Source organism: Aquila chrysaetos, chromosome 11 (genome assembly GCF_900496995.4).
Source record: "Aquila chrysaetos chrysaetos chromosome 11, bAquChr1.4, whole genome shotgun sequence".
NCBI lineage: Eukaryota > Metazoa > Chordata > Aves > Accipitriformes > Accipitridae > Aquila > Aquila chrysaetos.
Genome location: NC_044014.1, coordinates 3,586,884 through 3,605,538, shown reverse-complemented (window position 1 = coordinate 3,605,538; position 18,655 = coordinate 3,586,884). Strand labels below are relative to the sequence as shown.

The following is an 18,655-nucleotide window of genomic DNA, read 5'->3' as shown; positions in this document are numbered from 1 at the left end:
AGCCGTGATCTCCTTTTGCATATCCAGGGAATCTCACTGTAATCACAGCATCGAGTATTATCCAGAAATCCAAGTCCTTTTATTCCCAGATGTGCCAAAATGCATGAAGACTTGTCTGGGCTTAGCTACAGGGATCTACAGTTTTGGGGCCTCCAGGCTGAAGTTTTTGCTTCTTAGAGTAAACAAAACAAAACAAAAAAGCTTTTCCCTTTGAAATCTGTGTGTCCCCTAGTCAGCTGCTGAGACTTTGTGTCTCCAGTCCTCCCTCACTTCATTAACTCTCTGCAAAATCAAGATCCTGCTGAACTGTGACTGCAGTGGCAGATTACAGTCCTCTATAATTAACAGGCATAGATAGAGCATAATACAGCGTGACCTTTAGCCACAGAGCTTTGCTATAGACCTCTGTCACAACACTCAGACATAAAATAGCACGCTCCCGAGAATAGCATCCATCAGCTCTGCACACTGAAATAAAATACTGGCTGTAAATATTGTTTACTGCACATACTTGAGAGAAGTTGCATTCTATAGATTTCCTAGTCTACGAGGGCAAGTTCCCATCCTCCGTATCTTTAGCGAGCGTATGCTCCAGCACGCCTTGCCGAGCCGGCCGGCATGCTGTCCTGAGCAGCGCAGCGAGTCCGAACCAAGTCGTTAAGCCCATAAAGTGCAATGCAAGGTCAGCAGTCTTACCTTTCTGTTACCAATAAATATAGTCCTACCTTCCCCTCCACTCCCCTTGCAGCTCCCTGCTTTGGTTATGACCTTTTTCTCTTCCTGTCCTAAAGGTACCGTAATATCAAATTCATCCGACATTTCTGTCCCAGAGTTTGAATTAGCCAGCGCAGCCGGAGCCGTAAGCAGAAGGCAAAGCAGCCAGCGCCTTGCTGCAGCCAGACCTCGTGTCTCCCCTCCGCCGGCCACGAAGCCGTGGTCTGCCCGGTCGTCCGAGCCGACGGACTCCCGGTGCCCAGCTGGTACCCCGTGAGTTTCAACAGAGCTCGGTTTAATTAGGGCGATAGACTTCTCCTGACTTTGGGAACCAAGGGTTTTCATAGTTTCTCTCCCTTGTTGCACACATACAAGGGACACGCTTATAAAGTTGGGTTTCTGTTGAGAGGAGACTGTTTCTTTCCGAGACCTATCTGGGAGTTATTTGAAGTAACATGGCCCTTTGTACTGGTAGAGAACCTTGAACTGCTACAGCTGATTGACAGGATATAATACTGAATTAATTTTATCATGGAACGCAGAACTCCCAAATTGAAATGTTTCTGGATACCTTTTTTTTGATAGAGAAGAAACTGAACCAACCCCTACCTTGTTTGAATGATAAAGCGCTATTATATTCAAAGAGATGTAAAATTGACCCAGTCATCCTGAAGTTATTTATACATTTAATAAATGAGATGCAGTATTTTCGCTCTGTCTCAGGGATGAACCGTAATCTGAGGGAACAAGCCCCTTCCATTAAACCGTGTTCGGAGATCACTGCTTGCTAGCATCTTTTCTACCTGGAGGAAGGATAGCAGGGCTGATGGCGAGTGGTACATGCTCATCACATTCCTCTCCCCCTGCCTGCTCTGCCCAGTTCGTCCTGCGCCTCCACTGCAACATCATTTTGGAAAACAGCTCCTTTCCTCTAACAAAGCAGGGGAGTAAGCTCTGCTTTAATGCTGATTAAGCTCTGTATACTACTTTATAGGGAAACGACACAGAGACTGTTGCAGGCTGCTGTAACAGGGCCAAGGGTGAAAAAGCCAGGAGGAGCTCAAGCAAGAGCAAACAAAGAAACCCACCGCTCCAAGGATACAGGACCTTAACAACAACAACAGCAACCCCCTAAATTCTTCAGCAGTTAAAACACAAAAACCCAAACCTCACACGGTCCCTGGTCACATTCTTTTCCTGTAGCATAAACCCTCGGTCATGCAAACACAGAGCTCTCCAGGAGCACAGCCACCACCGGCAGCCGAGCCTCCTTTGGGGCACCCTCCCCACCTTGGGGCACCCTCCCTGCGGGTGGGAACCCCCCCAAGGCCCCCAGCACCCTGACCCAACAGCCTTAAGACCCCGGGGGGGATGTAGGGCTCAGCCCCTGGCTTCACCCCACACCGAAGCAGCCATTGACATCTTCTTCTTCCAGCCTTTCTCCAGGAAGAGCAAAAAAAAAAAAAAAAAACACGCTAGCTAAACTTTTTTCTGGTTTAGTAACACAGGGGCAAATACTTATCTTTGTAAATAATAAATAAATAAATAAACGATCTTCTTCAGCACGTCTGTGCAGCCCTAAAACTCCGCTTTTCATCTTGGTGTTGCCATTTTCTTACTGAAACGTATTGCGGTAACCGATGAGCCCCGCTCTCCCTTGCAGTGCCCAGCGAGGACCCGTGGCAAGCCAGCTTGGTTAATGCTACCAGACAGGGATTAATATTCTGCAAAATAAAATTTAAAAAAAGGTTGCACTCTCTTCCCATTTGGTGCTCTGTTGTTGATCAACCCTTATTTGCTGCAGTGAGAAGGAAATTCTGCCACGTAGGAAGAAGCACCAAGGTTTTCCTGCCCAACAGCCTGCTACAGAAAAATCCTGAAAATGTCCAAACCAGAGTAATCTGGGCCGATGGTCTGGACATCCTGTATCCTCTCCCTGAGGACCTGGATAGCTCCTTATTTTTCAGACCACCTGAACAGGTCCTTATTTTTCCATGGCAGAAGAAACGTCATTTTAAGCTTTGCTACTAATTTCAATACTCATTCTGAGAAGTGATGATTCTCCAGCAGGATCCTTATATTGGACAAGACATTTCTGAGAGCATGGCAGGAAGGTGTCCTGTGCTAAAATCCCTTTAAATATGACAAATAACCCATTAAATATGGGCCTTTTAACTTCAGACCAGACATTGAGAATAAGCACTTTGATCTGTTGCTACAAATTTCACTGTCTCCCTGAAAACAAAAGAAAGAAAAAAACCCACAAGCTTTTACATGTCTCACAAGAGGACAGTATTCAACTCAGACTAAAAATTATGAAGTCATATATTTTTAACATTCCTGTCTAGCCCTCTGCAAACCACAAAACAATGCAACATCCATCATCATAAATGCTGGGACAGTAAATTAGGAGGACAGCATATTTTTGTTTTTAAAGAAAAATAAATATTCTTAATGGGAAACTTGAGAGAAATCATTAAAAAGTACTGTGGTATACATCATGGGAGAATGAAATCAATTAGCTCTTAATCTCATATTATTTATGAAAGGAAGAGTGAAACAGAGCTTCTTTTATTATAGGCATTTTCTGATTGTTAGATTCTATTGCAAAATTTCATTTGCTTTGGGTCACAAACACAGCAAGTGAAACCTCTCAAAACCAAAACAGAAGTAAAATGTTGGTTTTGTAACAGCAGCTAATAGTATTAGATAGAACAGTCAGCCCATAATTATATATCTTTCATGCCGTTTAACTTATGCCATTACATAATTAAATTTAGACCAATGAGCCCTCAAAGTTATATTTTTACATAATAACAAACACAAAAATTATATATGTGCTCCCAGTAGCGTTACAAGTTAAGTATAGATTTGGCGACACTTTACAGTAAGTGGGTATTCATTACTAATTCCTCTGGTATTCATTGTAACAACATTAGTCATGAAGAACTAATGTGGATATAATATTTGAGCACTGGTTTATTTGTCTATAAATCAGCAGTCTAGAATACACTGGTAATGCCCTTTCCCTGACATCACTGCAGTGCTGTTGAAGACCACACCGCTGTCATTGGGGCATTCTTCAAAATACACTGCCTTATTGTCATGGAGGGCAATGGGCAGTCCTCAGGCGGCTGCGCTGTGCATCCAGCCCGTCATCTATCCATGGAGAAGAGCATTGTCCTTTCCTCATCATTTCTTCCCCAAATCACGGCACGTGTCCGTCTCCAGCCTATTGCCCTGCCTCCTCCTGCAGTGACACAATTTCACAGGACAGCCCAGTTACAAAACCAGACTTCTGTCCTGAATATGGTTTTTTTTAACTCCTTGGTCATAGTTATATATTACAATTCATTACAATGTTTGCTGAGGGACCTTTCTTTCAGACACCATTATCAGGTAATCAGAAGATTAGTCCAAGTTCAGACTGGACACCATTCCCAAGACTACCTTTTGGTCCCAATCTTTACTGACTTTCCCCACATTACCCCAGAAGGGGATACAAAGTGCTCAATTACTTTAGGGAACAAAAAGTTCTAAAAAACCCACAGAAACATGAAATAAAAATGGAAGTCTCCCCGTTCTTCAAGCACAGCTTCAAGAGCTGCAAGAGCATATTGAAAGGTGTATTAACAGATGGCCCGAGCGAGAAGGTGAAGCTAAAATGGTTTCAGAAGGGTCTTTGCCATTTTCTACCGGCAATTTCTCAGGCCGATTGCAGACCTGCAGTAACTCTAGAACCACGGAGCAGCTCATGTGTAATAGGCGCTTGCATAAGTATCGTTCTATAATCGTATATTAACTAAAGGCTAGTCATTGTAAGATACTGTAGAAGATAAAAGTATTTAACACATGAAGTCTAAAAATGCATCACTGTGACCAATTAAAAAAAAAAAATCTGCAATTAGGGTCTCTTTTACATATTCCTGTCTATGCAACACAAACCTCAAGCATTTCATTGCACTTTTCCTATTTACTAATTTTATGTAATTTTGTGTACCATGAGCACATTTGTGCAATTTCCTCTCTTTTTTTTTTTTTTTAAATGACTCTGCAGCTGGTAAGGAGATGATACACCTCATTATCTTATTCTGTGGGTCATCTAAAATGGATATTAAGTAATTCTGCCTCCTACAGCTTTGGTACGGAGCCAAGGAGAACTAGGAAAATAAGACGCCTGACTTAAAAAAGAGGATGCTTCTTATTTTCAACATAGAAATGTGTTTTCACATGACATACTTCTTTCAACAGTTTTCCCACAGCTAAACAGAGATTCAAGAGAGAAAATCATAACCTCCCAAAACTCCTCCAGGTAGTTCAGCTGGGAGACAAGTTTCGCTTCCAGAGCCCAACACGCTGCCTTTATCAATAGGCAGACTAGCACCACTCAACGAGCAACACAGGCTCCTCCCTCTGAACAAGGATTTGGGGCAAGGATTTTTGTGATTGTGATATCAGTAGACGCACATTTAAATCAAAGCTTAATAAATATTTCCATCCACACATTAAGCTTCTCTACCTACGGTATATATGAAAGAATTTCAGTATCTTCTTTTATCCTAATCCATTTTTATGCCCAGGTGTCCTTGCATTTTAGTTCGTGCCACTGCTTTCTAATCACCTCTTATTCGGAAGACCGCAAACTGGGAATGGTCTCAGCTGGGGTTGGGACTTCTCGAGCCCCCAGTGCCTGGTGCTGACCTGTGGCCGTGACAGCGGGGGAGCACAGTGAGGGCATCTCACAGGCATCCAGCCGGCCGTAACCCAGCTCGGCGAGAAGCATACTGAGTAATAAACTACACAGGCTTAAGTCATAGTGCTTGATGAAATATGACCCTGTGGGACAACCCTGCGGACTGATCTACTCCATCAGTGAACAAGTGGCCAGTCAATGCTCCTGGAAAGATAATTACCCACCCATCAAAGCACACAGGCATTTTTGTCCCTGAAGTCAAAGGGGCAAACTTCTCTACAGATGAGGCAAGCTGGGGTATTTTTAGCCATGGAGCTCTTACTGCGATGCCTGTATTGGGGAATGGTTTCCTCTGGAGAGAGCTGCCAGAAACTTTATCCCTGCTTTTCTGTGTTGTTTTCCTTGTAAATCAGCTCTCTCACAGAAAACATTACACTAACATGACCAATCCCAGATACTCAACAACAAAACTCCTAAAAAGTCTTACCCAGACAGTCTCCCCATCTATCTGACCAGCTGAGTAAACTCGAAGAAGTAACTAATGACTTGCATACACATACACAGGAAAGTATTTGGGTTTGAAATAAATCCCCAGAATACTGTAACCCTCAGTGCGTTACGTTGCAATGACTTTCAACCCTTAATGAGGTATTTCTGTCAGATGAAATTAATGATGCCAGCAAGCAAACAAACACCACATCTTGGACACCTAAAACACTGTGCATTCCCCGTGTGGGCTCCATTTTGAATAATGCAAAATGTCAACCCTAATGAGAGGCTTTTTGTTTCAGAAGGAGAATGCCAAGTCAACGTGTTGGCAAGCCTGCGCAGACTCTGTGCCTTGACGCCCCAAAACCATCTCAACATGTCACCCCAACCAACATTCGTTATTAAATACTGTTCAGCGGGCACGTACAAATCAGCAGCGTGAAAAGAGATGACCCAACAAGGGAGATGGGGAACGAACGCCAATGCCTATTACCAGACGCGTTAATCCTTGTGGAGTTGTACCAGCAGGAAAATGTGTCCCTCCTGAAGACATGGGGCATGGGCTGACAGCCAGAGAACCCGAACTCGAACAGCATCCAACAAGAAGGAAAATTCCAGTATTTGACAAGTGTGGGTGATCTCCAATTTAGGCTGGGGAGTTTTCGGTGTCGAATACTATCCGATGGCAAATGTACTCTTTACTTTGAAATGCCTGCAAGTCCAAAGTGAAATTATGCCAATTTTTTTCCTAACTCTAAAATTCATTAAGTTGATGTCTGCTTGCATAGGGCTAAGCCTGCGAGGCTCATGTTTTTCTGAAGTAACATTTTCCTGTACAGTCTATTTTCTATCACAATGACTGGATTGTAGAGCTGAAATGAATGTCAGAATTGTTTGCTGGATACATTACCAGATACCTTCTTTTCTGAGGCCCAGAAAAAGAAATTAGGTTTGCAACAGAGATCATTTTTGGTTTTCTGAAGCAAAGGTTTCATATCTCATAAAACATTCCCAGACAGTGATTTGCATTATGCATTTTGCTCATTAGGTATACTCCCAAGCTTATTTATACAAGAGAATTTCCACCTCAAATTGCCACATATTTTTCCTGCAGATTTTGAAAATTACATTTAGAGAAAATAAAAACATTTGGAAATAACCCTTCTACAAACCCAAAAGAATTTGTGAACAGGGCACCGGCTCTAAGTCTGTGAGAAGGTGGAGCTCCTCATGAGCCAGGGGAGGCGAAGATGCAGCAGGCCAGTGTGGTACCCTGTCTCCGAGGATGGCCAGCAGAAACGAGAGGAAACCAGGTCCGTTGAGACGTGTCCTGCCCCGGTCAGCGTGCCCATGGGGGTGCCGAGGGGCAGAAACTAGGCTGAACCGTGTCACACCAAGCCTGTGCCATTCATCCCAGTTCCTCACGCGGTTCATTTCCTCACGAGGACCTAAGTGCTGTGATTTCTAAGGAGGATCAGCTCCTCTCTTTGATATTCCCAGCCAGATGGTGAGAAGCATGTCAAATATGCATATATATTTACCTGCATTTACAGATGCATATAAAATTGTATGGGCGTGGAGGAGGCATATATTATGGCAGTTAGATTAAGCCATCTCCCTTCAGTTCCCAGGCATCCTGCAGGAGAAATGTCTGATTTCCATGTAAAATCCTCTTTCACTCTCAACGAGGAAGACTCTGGCTCTTCCACTCTGCCAGAGAAGAAGTGGGAAAAGTTTTGGGGCTCTCTTCTCCTGGTGGCACTAGGTGCCAGTCCCACACCAGGGGACATCCCGGCCCCAGGCTGTGGGTATCTTGCTGTGTGCTCCATGCATACTGAATACCAAATGTCTTGTCTCCATACCAGAATGTCTTGCCGTGGCTCTAGGGTAAGACTACAAGCAGGCTTAAATGTGTACAGTAAAGCAGGCTTAAATGTATATAGTATTTCTCTATGGATGTGTGCAGGAAATAATGCTCCTGAAGGGTACAAGCTTGATGAACCAAAGCTGCATTTCTCTGAAGTCAAGAAACTAGGGACTAAGGAACCAACGGGGAAAAATGCTAGGTTTCTACTGAACTCAAAGGGGATTTTGGCACTAACGTCTATAGGAAATGTCTCTAGTAGTTGTAGTGAGCTATAACTGGCCGAAAGCTTGAAAGATAATCCTTCAGATTCAGTCTAGGAGACTGCGTGTGTGGGGGTGTTTATGGCTATAATTTATCACTCTGTGGTGGAGACCCAGAAGTCCACCAGAGAGAGAAAGGCCCTCCTGTTTAAGGCAGGCCACATGTTTTTCCTGGAGAGCAGCAAGCGGGATCGATGAACCCACAGGAGAGCAGATCTACCACGCAGCTGAGCTGCAAAGCTTGGGGGATGCTCCTTCTTGCAGTCCCTTTTACAAATTCTACTTGGAGCCATTTGTGGTCCAGCACTGACTTCGGTTTCCAGTACAGCTTTACTTGCTTGGTTAAAAAGACTTTTCTGGGGGAAGAACCCTGGCGGTTTCTTCTTTACAGCCAGCATTACCTTACCTTACATGTCCTCTCAAAATGCATTGAACTAATTGACGAGTTTTTAAAGATACCTATCTATCTGGAATGCAACGTATTTGTTCAATAAATCGCTATCTTGTCTGTGAGCAGAAGTTAACATCATTAATCCTACTTTACAAACTGGGAAGCTGAAACACAAAGAGGCAAAGTAATCTAGCAGAGACAGCCAGAGCACAAAATATAACTGGGTTCCCTGTGGTCCAGCACAGGTCACACAGCTGGAGGCTATCGCAGTGGCCAAAGCCCAGCTAACAAACATCCCTCTTCCAAAAAACCTGACCTTACATCGCAGGCTGGATTAGAAAAATAAAGCATCGATATCAAAGGCCAAATTCCAGCCTCATTCAAACACACTCAATTGAGTGTTCATGCAACAGAGGTTAACACTTGCAGTGATTTTTATGGGCAATATTTTTTACCATAGGATTTGTGGCATACAAAGGCATGACTTCTCAAGCAGTTTCAATAATTGTGTTATATTTAACAGTACCAAATAAAAACATAGCAGTTGGATCAATATTATATTCATATTTTATTCCATAAATAAACTTCATTGGTTTGTAAGCTGGTTGTTTTTACTTCCAAAATGTACAAATAAAGATTTAAATATTTTTTTGGAGGAAACACTACAGATGGTTTTAGTTCTGCAGTTTTGATGCAAACATACTTCTTGGCACCACTTCTTAATATGCCATTTCTATAAATACTTAATGCTCACAGAATTGGAGTAAAATATATATTACAATGAAAAACACGAAAAACAGTGTTATAATCAGATTTTTAAATATTGCTCTTTAACAGGTAAGCTTGCTATGCAGATTCACTATATAAACAGGAATAGAGTTCTTCAGAGAGCTAAAATATTGGTCCCTTTTGGTATGTTAAGTATTAATGTGAAACTGCTGCTGCTATGATTATGTGGTCATGCTATTTCAGCTAGTTTCTAAACATAACAAATAATGATATTCATTTTTCTTTACTTCAAGGATTTAACTCACAGGAAATCAATTAATAGAATACTTCAGAGAAATAAGTTTTCCAGATCTTATAAACCCAGTCCTATTGCTACAGAGACATATACTTTTTAAAAGATTAAGATAAATAATACCACCTTATTTCAGTATTTGCATTAAAAATTCTTAAAATTATTTCCTCTGGGTAAACTGACCAAAAGGTGATGCTCTGAAAGAGCTGTGTTCCCTTTTAGACTCTTTCCGATTACTTGAAAGTTGCCCTAAAATTTCAATTGAAATATAAATGATCTTTCTTCATATAAAGAGCCAAAGATAAGAAAAATACCTCCCGGTAATTGAGATAACAGTGAATTTTATGGCTTATCTAGCAGTCAAAGGCATTCAAGATCCAATTAGGATGATGGGCAAGAGAATCCTTTGTCACTCTGTGTTTCTTCGAAGGAGCTGGTCCAGTAATTGCTAGGAAAAAAACAACGCAAAACAGCCTTAAGATACCGTTAAAATACACGAGGTGGCTCTAACTGTAGAAATCTTCAGTGATACTGTAGGTGAGATCGTATTAGCATTCTCAGACTTCAAATCTACTGGCTACGTTGCTCCAAAAAAGAAAAAAAAGAAAGCACTGAAAGCTTTTCCAACTTGGACAGGAAGGGTGTAATTGCAGGAATAGAGCACTTAAACAAGGAAGAACTGGTACTTGTGTGCAACGTGGAGCGGGATTATCTGGGAATGCCTCAGATCTGCACCTGGATTAACTGTGCTGATGCAGCTTTCTACCACAACTAATGACTCATATTTAAAAAACAAAAGTCGAGGGTGCTTATTCCAACACAAGGTTCAGCTGTTAATTCAAGTTTAAAGAAGTGCCTAACCCAAGGACAAGACTGAAAAAATATCCTTTGCTCTCAGGTTTGCACATGATTAGCACCGGCTCCTCAGGCAGGTGCTGCCTCTGTGGACCCATTCCCAGGTAAAGAAGGGTGACAAAACTATACTTGGCATTCACGGTAAATCCGTACCTTTTTAAAGATCTCAACACGCATTCTGTTACTCTGGATGATGATCCGTTTCTGTTTTTCTTCTTGTTTCTTCTTTACTTCAGGTAAATTGTCATAAATCCTGGAATGAATTTAAAAAGTTAACTTCACGTGTCATCTCTGGGACTCAAATAATTTGTTTTTCCTATAGGAAATGTTTGCCTTCAATGCAATACTTGTCATTAATGGGCATCTCTAAGTACTTGAATTAGATTTATGACACAGGAATTATAAATGATTACAATAATGTTTTTATATAAAATCTGACTTGTTGAAAAACACTCCTAATTTTTAACCAAAAAGCAAAGAAAGAGATGGGATCAGGTTATCTCAATGCAGCAGCATAATTCTGGGTTAGCTTCTAATGAGCTCAGGGGAGTTGGTTTCAATTTATAGCAATGTAATTCAAACCAGAGTCTGGCCTGTACACTTTTTTGTATTTATGTCACAAAATTAATACCAAGCAATAATTTTCAAGTATTTTTCTAAAATACAAGAAAACCATCATTATTAGACTGTAGACTGTTAACATTTTTTCACTGTCATTAGGAACTCTTTTTACCAAGGAGAACATAATCTGTCCATTTTAAAAATAACATGAGTTGCCCTCAAAACAGTGACTTCTGGTCTGATCTTTTACCATGGAAATCAATGATAAAATTCCCAGGGGTCTGAAAAGAAAGTCGGACCTTCCTTGGCAGCAGTCCTGTTTTTTGCCTGCATAAAAAGCCTGTTTAGTTCCGATTTTTCTTCATAATATTTTGCAATACTGAGTTCTTGAAGCAGCCTGGTTTGGCTGGAGATTGTATTTTGGAGAAGAGAAATGGGACGCATCTTGAGCACTGTTAAAACCAGGATGAATTCTGCATGGTAGCCATTTGCAGCTTTCCTTGTAAATGATGGCATGACATGCAATATCCTTAAAGATCAGATACCACGTTCCTAATAGTTTGCTGTAATTCTATACTATGTGCCATAACCAGGGTGAAAAAAAAAAAACAGAGTGACTGTACTGCTTACATTTTTGAATGTCCAATATGAGGTATCTGTCAGGGACTTAGTTTTCACGCCATGGGTACCCCTTGCTGTCTGAAACTGCTAGAAAAGGGGTGCTCAATGGGCAGGGCTGCCCCAAATCTATTAAACTGGTACAGTGGAAGAAAACCATGAGCATTGCACAAAAGCGTGGCAAGCAGCGTGACAGTCCAGCCCTCCAGTGTATGAAGACAACGTGGAAATACACTGCCTTAGGCGTGAGATGGCAGTGATTTGCAGGGAACTCTAAACCGAAATGATTCGTACCTTTTGGATCTCATATGCATCTCCTTCTCTGGAATGAATCTTTCCTTTGGTTTGAAGAGGTTATCTAGCAGAGGGAAAATAAAGTTAATATTGGAGGAATCTGCGTTTACTGAAATTTTAAATGTCACGTTCTGTGTAGTCATGGTACAATATTTCTGATTAATTTTTGATGACAAGGCTGGATCCAAATCTCCATATTTCAACGAAAAGACATTTAACAACTTCATCTGGAGCTGAATTGTTTTCTGAAGCTGCCCTACAGAAAGAGAAGGATGGAGAAGACCCATAGCAACCAGCTTCATTGCAGAGTTCATTTATTTAAATGCATATGACTTTTTTCATTGTCACATGCAGCTGTGTACAACCTTTATTCAGATCACGAGCCAGCGAAGATTACTGCTGTATCAAGCGACCCATTTTCCCGACATACTCATGCAAGCACTTGCACCCGTGCACACTGGTTGCATTCTCAGCTGATGCGTGTTGGGAACCTGGCCTGGTATGATCATTTCTGATTCAATTTACACTTGTTTTGCAGGGCTGTGAATAATTATGCCGAGCATTAGGAGGAGGAAAATTATATTACTCTTTCCTGATCAAATATGAAGATATCTGCAATAATTCCAATCAGCATTTCCCTGGATATGGGAAAATAATTACCAATCTTAGCAGTCGGTGAGTCTCAGGAATAGGTAATTTTAACACCTTGCTTGCAAAAATGGCCTCTGAACGGGAAGGGATGGTATTCGTACAAGGTGGGAAGCCAGTCAGTAGGTAATCAGAACTGATTCTTGATGAAGGAGACTGCGTCTAACCACGTTTATCAGGGAGACGAGGGAGGAGAGGACTGCTGCCTGCACAGCTGCGTTATTTAGATTTGCACCAGGACGATGAAAGAAAAAGTGGGGAGACGGGGCAGGGTCCCCCCTCCGTACGGCACGACAGATCCAGGGGAGGGGAAGGAACATCCCTGCGGTGCATGAGCTGCTGCCCTGATGCACACAGGTGACGTGGATAGTTGTAACTTCAGCTTCCCAGTCCAGGTGTATGGAAGAAATGGGTTTACGTTCTGGTCTCTGAACACAAGGATGACCAGAGCGTTGCCTACGTCCAGCCAGGTCTGGGCACTGAGGACAGGGGTAAGGTGCCCTGGGTAGTCACACTAATCTGAACATCAAAGGTATTTGCCAGTATCGTTGCAGAAGATAAATATATGTGCAAACTTTTAAGCCCTTCCATTTTCCAAGGAAGTTTAGAAGAGATGATATATATCACAGCAGGCCCCACGCCGGCCTCTTTCTGCCATCTCACTGAAGAGACAAAATACAATAATCAAGGCAGAGAAGTAAATACAGAGAATAATTCGTTCCAGAACTGTCCAGTGCAGATGCTGGCCCTGAGCAGACCCAGCAACCATTGCCCAAAAAAAGACCCCTTCCCCGCTGTTTAAGACACCAAATGTTTCAGGCATATTTATGGGAGAGGTCTCGGCAACCAAACAGCCTCGAGCAACTTACGGGGCTACACCTAGAGGCCAAGTCATACTCAGATTACGGAGGTACTCAGGAAAACGCTGCATGTCCTTTAGGATCACTGTTGTATCTCGATGTGAAAACAAAAGGGAGCTTTGCAGCAGTTCCTGTCCTGAACTGGTACAGTTTTCAAAACACAAATCGAGAAAGGAAGGGAGGCTGAGAAGCCTCCTCTGCCTGAGGACTAACTTTTCTCCACTCAGCAGTTGTCTACACTTATTCATGCTTATTAAATCTTCAGCACACACGCACAACATGCTCAATTTGCTAGGAAAATATAATTTGCCTTTTATTTATTAGCAGTTTTATGTTCATTTACATGGTGATTAACTTAAAAGGAATAAACACTTGGATGCTATTGGTGTCCAAATAACCCTGAAACTTAAGAGACCAGATTGCCTGTGGCCCGAACGGTCCTGGTGAAAGATTAGGGTCCAGGGTCATTGATTTTCTGGGACCAGTGTGGATCCCAGCACACTCCAGAGCAGCCTCAGCATAGTCCCTTGCTGCTCGAGGTTGCACACCTCGTTCTGACAGCTCCGGATTGCAGGATGCATCCGTTCCCACAAGGCACGTCCTCTAACCTGGAGAATGGCACTGGACCAGTCTGAAATCATGTAAAGCCATCACTATGGGCTCTCTGCAGTGCTAAAACAAAAACAGGAGGCACTTCTTGCTGCACGGCAAATTCAGGCATCTTTTTTGTCTGTGTGGTAATATGGTCCTCAGGACGAGATCCCTGGTGCCACAACCAGTTCCTCGCGTGTTCCCACATCCTTGGGCACAGAAGAGCAGCTGAGGGCACTGGAAATAAGACCCCAGCAGAGACCTGCACCACCTGCGCCAAGCCCTCACACGGTAAGTCAAGGTGGACCTCTCCCGAGGTGCGATACGATCGGACAGCGTGACCGGCCAGCACAGACCCTGGGTTTTATGTGATTTCCTATGTACTGTGAGTGACATCTGCTCAAATTTATGAGCTTTTATTCCAGGAATTCTCCGATGTAGGATTTCTGGAATAAAACTAATTGTTTTAGGGATCCCCCTGCCTTTTTCCTAAATAAAAGCTCTTAATGACACATTAACATTTCCAGACCTCTGTGCGTAGCCACCAGAACATGCAAGGGATGAAAAACCCAGCCGGGGACCTGCAGGCCTGCGACCTATCTTGTAAACAGCATGACAAGCTAATCTGTATTTTTTCTGAGACGCTAAAACAGGCTGGCCTCTGTGTTTGAGTCGGTGGGAAGCACCGCAGAGGCCGAGCGCTGTGCGGGTACTGGAGCGTGTGGCTGTTCTTCCAGAATAATCCTCTCCTGATGGCACAAAAATGGTCTTGAAGGGCGTCAGACCCATCACTGCCCGTGATTCTGCCTGGAACTAGGTATGTGGCTGTGCGGGTGGCTTTGAGGGAAGGATTAAAAAGAGGGTCTGGGGAAAATCCTCCAAGAAAAAAAAAAATCTACCTTGGTTATAAAAATACCCTTTGTGAAGCAGCTTGGAGTCAAAAGGTTAACACTTAGGGGTAAACACTCGTGTAGTATCTCTCAGCTCACTCTCAGCTCACTATGTATAAGAAAAAAAAATCACATGCAAGCAGAAAGAAGGCTAATCCTTGATGGATTTTAGGATTAGAATTCAAAAATTAACTGAAAAATAAATAAAAACTGGTATAAATGAGAAAATAAAAATCACACGTCCATTTAAATTTTGTTAATATTCAATACTGACAAGAAGGTGTATTTCAAAGTGGAGGAGCAGCACACATTCAGAGCTATAATAACCTGCCAAACACATCACGAAGACCTGAATTAACATTCTTCCCTACCAGGTGAAGATCAAAGTGGGGCATAAGGTGGACAATTCCCCAGGTTGATAGTCTTCCAAATTGCATTTATCAAAGTTCCTTATCAAATTTCATAGCCTTGTATTACTTTTGGAGAAAACTATTCTGAAGTACAGAAAAGAAGGGACTTCAAAGCAGACATTCAGCATTTCCAGTGATGCGCCACAGTTAGTTAGAAGAAGGTCTGGACAGATAGGCATGAAATACTTCATTGGTGTTTTATTCAAACCTTGTGAAACTACTGAGCTTCTGGTATTTATACCAACACTGTGTGCAACAGTGGTCTGACATCTCCACAGTGGGAGAAAGAAGCCATTTCAGCAAGTTGTAAATGAAGGTAAATGGGTCATCACTGTAATATATTTTAACTAATGCTAAACTGCACCTCAGGCAGGATGAGTAACTTCCCTGCTCGGGAAGTTAGTAAATGTTTAGACAGAGAACAGATAAAATGATTGTGTTGGAACCATCCCCTGACTTACTATTTACCAGTGAATCACTGAAACGCTTAAAAAAGAAAAAGAGTGGTAAAATGTATCAAAGGCTCAACTCTGCCTGTCAGAATATACATACATTTTCCCCTAACATGAATGTAAATTCTCAAAGTTTGTTAGGAGATAAAATGTGCCTTTGAGCATGTGTTTCTAGTCCCTGAAAAGCGAAGCACTGGTAGTGGTGGTTTTCTAATTAAACTGCTTTTTTTACTGAACTGAAAAAATAATTCACCAAAACCCCATTCACCCAGAGAAGTCCTAAGATTTAAAAGATGTTTTTAAACACTGCTTTTTTAAATCAACAGTCCCCTAAAAAATAAATTAGCCTTGAATCTAAGATAAATGTCTAGGTGGCATTCAGCTTAGCATGCCCATAGCACTTGGCTGGGAATTCATCCAGAGAATATAAACTACTGCCTACACCCAGGGGTGCTGCCCAACTTTTGCACATTGTATGTCAATGACTTCATGCAATGAATTACTTCAGCTGCTGTCAACAGATGAGGTTTTGGTATTATTTATAAAAAAATGCAATAACCCATTAGTTAAAGGTTTGATGGTAAGACTGTCTGGACTTTCTGTTCATCTCAGAGAAATGCTGAAGCTCAAAAGTGGTCCTTCACCCAAGAGAACCTACAGGGAGGTGGTTCATGGGCTTTCCAGCTGTTCAGGGTCTGTCCTACACTGTGGCCATTGAGACTTCTGATCCTCCTTAATATTTCAGTCTTAACAATGGAAAACATCACCAGTATCTCTAAAAAAGCTATAAAGTTTACAGGTTTATGAAAATATTTTCATACTAAATTAATTTGGGGCATGATGCAGGAGATTTCAGTCGCCTCTGTCTAAATGGTACTTGAACTTTCATGGTTTTCATCCAAAAAAAAATTAATTAGCATCTCACCTGGCCTTCCTAAATCATTCTTGTTTGATTAGAGCATGTAGTCTTAAAAAGCATAAAATTTCTTTCAAAAAATAGCAATTAATGTAGAAGGTGTGACAGATCTTGGTAAATTCATCAAAAGATTAGTTTAATCTTTGGTAAAATTTGCACCAGCTTCTTAATCCCCACTTCTTTAGTTTCAATTTCTAATCATGGGTGAAATCAGAGCTTTTACTCCTGGATTAAAAAGACCATCATCAAAAATTCATTTTTCTATTTGGCTGCTTCAAGACTCCAATGAAATGATCGCCCAGCAAATTGACTGAACTTCATGAGTCACCCATTATAAGGCATATTGTTTCAACGCTGTCATCATCCACCCAGAAAACTCTTCTTATTTGAAGATTTTCCAATTTATTGCCACCTTTCTTGCACAGAGGCTGGCTATCCCCCTCCTTCGCAAGGATGAGGGCATGGAGGGGACATGCTGGTCACCCCATTCACAGCATCACCTCCTCCCCTGTTGTCACAGGGAGTCCGAGCATCGGGCTCCCGAGGGACCGTGTCACCCACTCCCAGGGGACCTGCAATGTGCTGCCCTGCTTAGCTGACTCATAGGCACTGCTCTAATCAATGTGATGAGTAATAATATCATAAAAATAGGTCATTCCTCTTCCTAATTCAATTACCTGACTGCAGCTCAGTCTTTATTCAGAGCTGTCAGCCTTAACCAAGAGGCCAGGTGCCTCCAGGATCTGTGGCACTACCGCTAGCTATGAGTTTTGATGGGGAAAAGGAACCCGAGAAATGGCACAAGTCAAGTCACACATGAACAGAGATGGGCTGGTGGCTGCAAACTTCTCCTCAGCCGCCAATGGCATCTGAAGACGAGGAGGATGCATGTTAGCGGCTGCAGGATTTGCCGCCTGCACGCTTATTGCAAATTCTCTGATTGCCGTTTTCTCCTCTCTCTACAGTCCCAATAAAAACCTCCCTGGCGTAGAGCTTCTCAAGAAACCAACCCCTTGAAAACACAAACAAACAAACAGCAATCCTCGCCCTCCAGGCTTTTTCAGTTACAATAAAGCTTTTTGGAAAGGTTTAGAAGCACCACTGAGGAGGTATAAAATTGTTTCCAAAATATTACTAAAGATACAGGATTTGGATACAAATCCAGAGAAACACAGCAGGCACCGCGGTAGGGGTTGAATGGTAACATTCAACTTATATTGCCATTTCCAATGAACCACCACCCTCTCAAAGGAAAGGAAAATGGAAGGTACGAAAAAACCATATGTGCCTGAGAAATTTTTTTAAACCTCTGAAAGTGCTTGTGTACACTAAGATCACAAGGCTGTTCATTATGCAGATTTAAAGGCCTATAAACAGCTGGTAGTCCTGTCACTGAAGTAATTACATTACGGTTTTAGAGATTTAAATCCAGTTATTTGAACATTGTTTCTATTCAGTTCGTCACAGTGGGATCTCTAATTTGTTCGACATAGTCAACAGCAGAGTAGTCTATCTTGGACTAATTAGCACTCTCGAAATTTAGCAGTACACATTACACAGCACAAAGGCTAGCGTGAGAGTTGCAGGTTCTCCGCCTTCAAAGTGCTCTTGTGACGATAAAATCTTCTGCCGGATAAACATTTTTGGTTTTGTAAGATTACTTTCAGAATTTGTAAAATCCTGCTCAGGAATTACAACTAAAAATGGTAAACAACTTTTTTTTTGGCGGATGAGAAGGTAAACGGAAACTGCACAGATGTTGGTATTTATATGGAAATTATGTTGAATAGCAATTATTTCTTTCTCCTACAAGAAACTAAAGTTGCAACAACACTGTCAAAACATTGGAAAACCGTGCTAGCTAATAATTTTGTTTTATCAATAATGACACTTTAGTCTGATAGAATAATCTCAGGGGAAGAAAAATCTCTGAAGGTCATTGCTCTGGCTGGAAATTATTTTGTTGAAATAAAAGCTGCAAGTCCAGAGTGAAGTGCATGTAACAAGCTTATTTCAGCGAGATATCATTGCATCAAACTTACCAAGTGCAGGGGGAAACATCTCGGGCTGCAGTTTAACCCCCATTTATGCCTGCATAAAGACAGGCTGCCACCCGAGGAGGCAG

At 42.0% G+C, this 18,655-nt stretch overlaps 1 protein-coding gene across 2 annotated transcripts in view; it reads right to left on the bottom strand.

Annotated features, from left to right (window-relative positions):
* Window positions 1–8,963: 8,963 nt before the first annotated feature.
* The window catches only part of C11H10orf90 (chromosome 11 C10orf90 homolog), a 66,020-nt gene continuing 56,328 nt past the window's right edge, over window positions 8,964–18,655 (bottom strand). For both annotated transcript variants that reach the window (XM_030031470.1, XM_030031472.1), the window contains exons 7-9: window positions 11,764–11,827; window positions 10,444–10,543; window positions 8,964–9,883 (exon numbers count right to left, since the gene is read on the bottom strand). In XM_030031470.1, coding sequence (XP_029887330.1) covers window positions 9,845–9,883; window positions 10,444–10,543; window positions 11,764–11,827 — 203 coding nt within the window. In that variant the 3' untranslated portion in view covers window positions 8,964–9,844. The remainder of the gene's footprint in view (window positions 9,884–10,443; window positions 10,544–11,763; window positions 11,828–18,655) is intronic.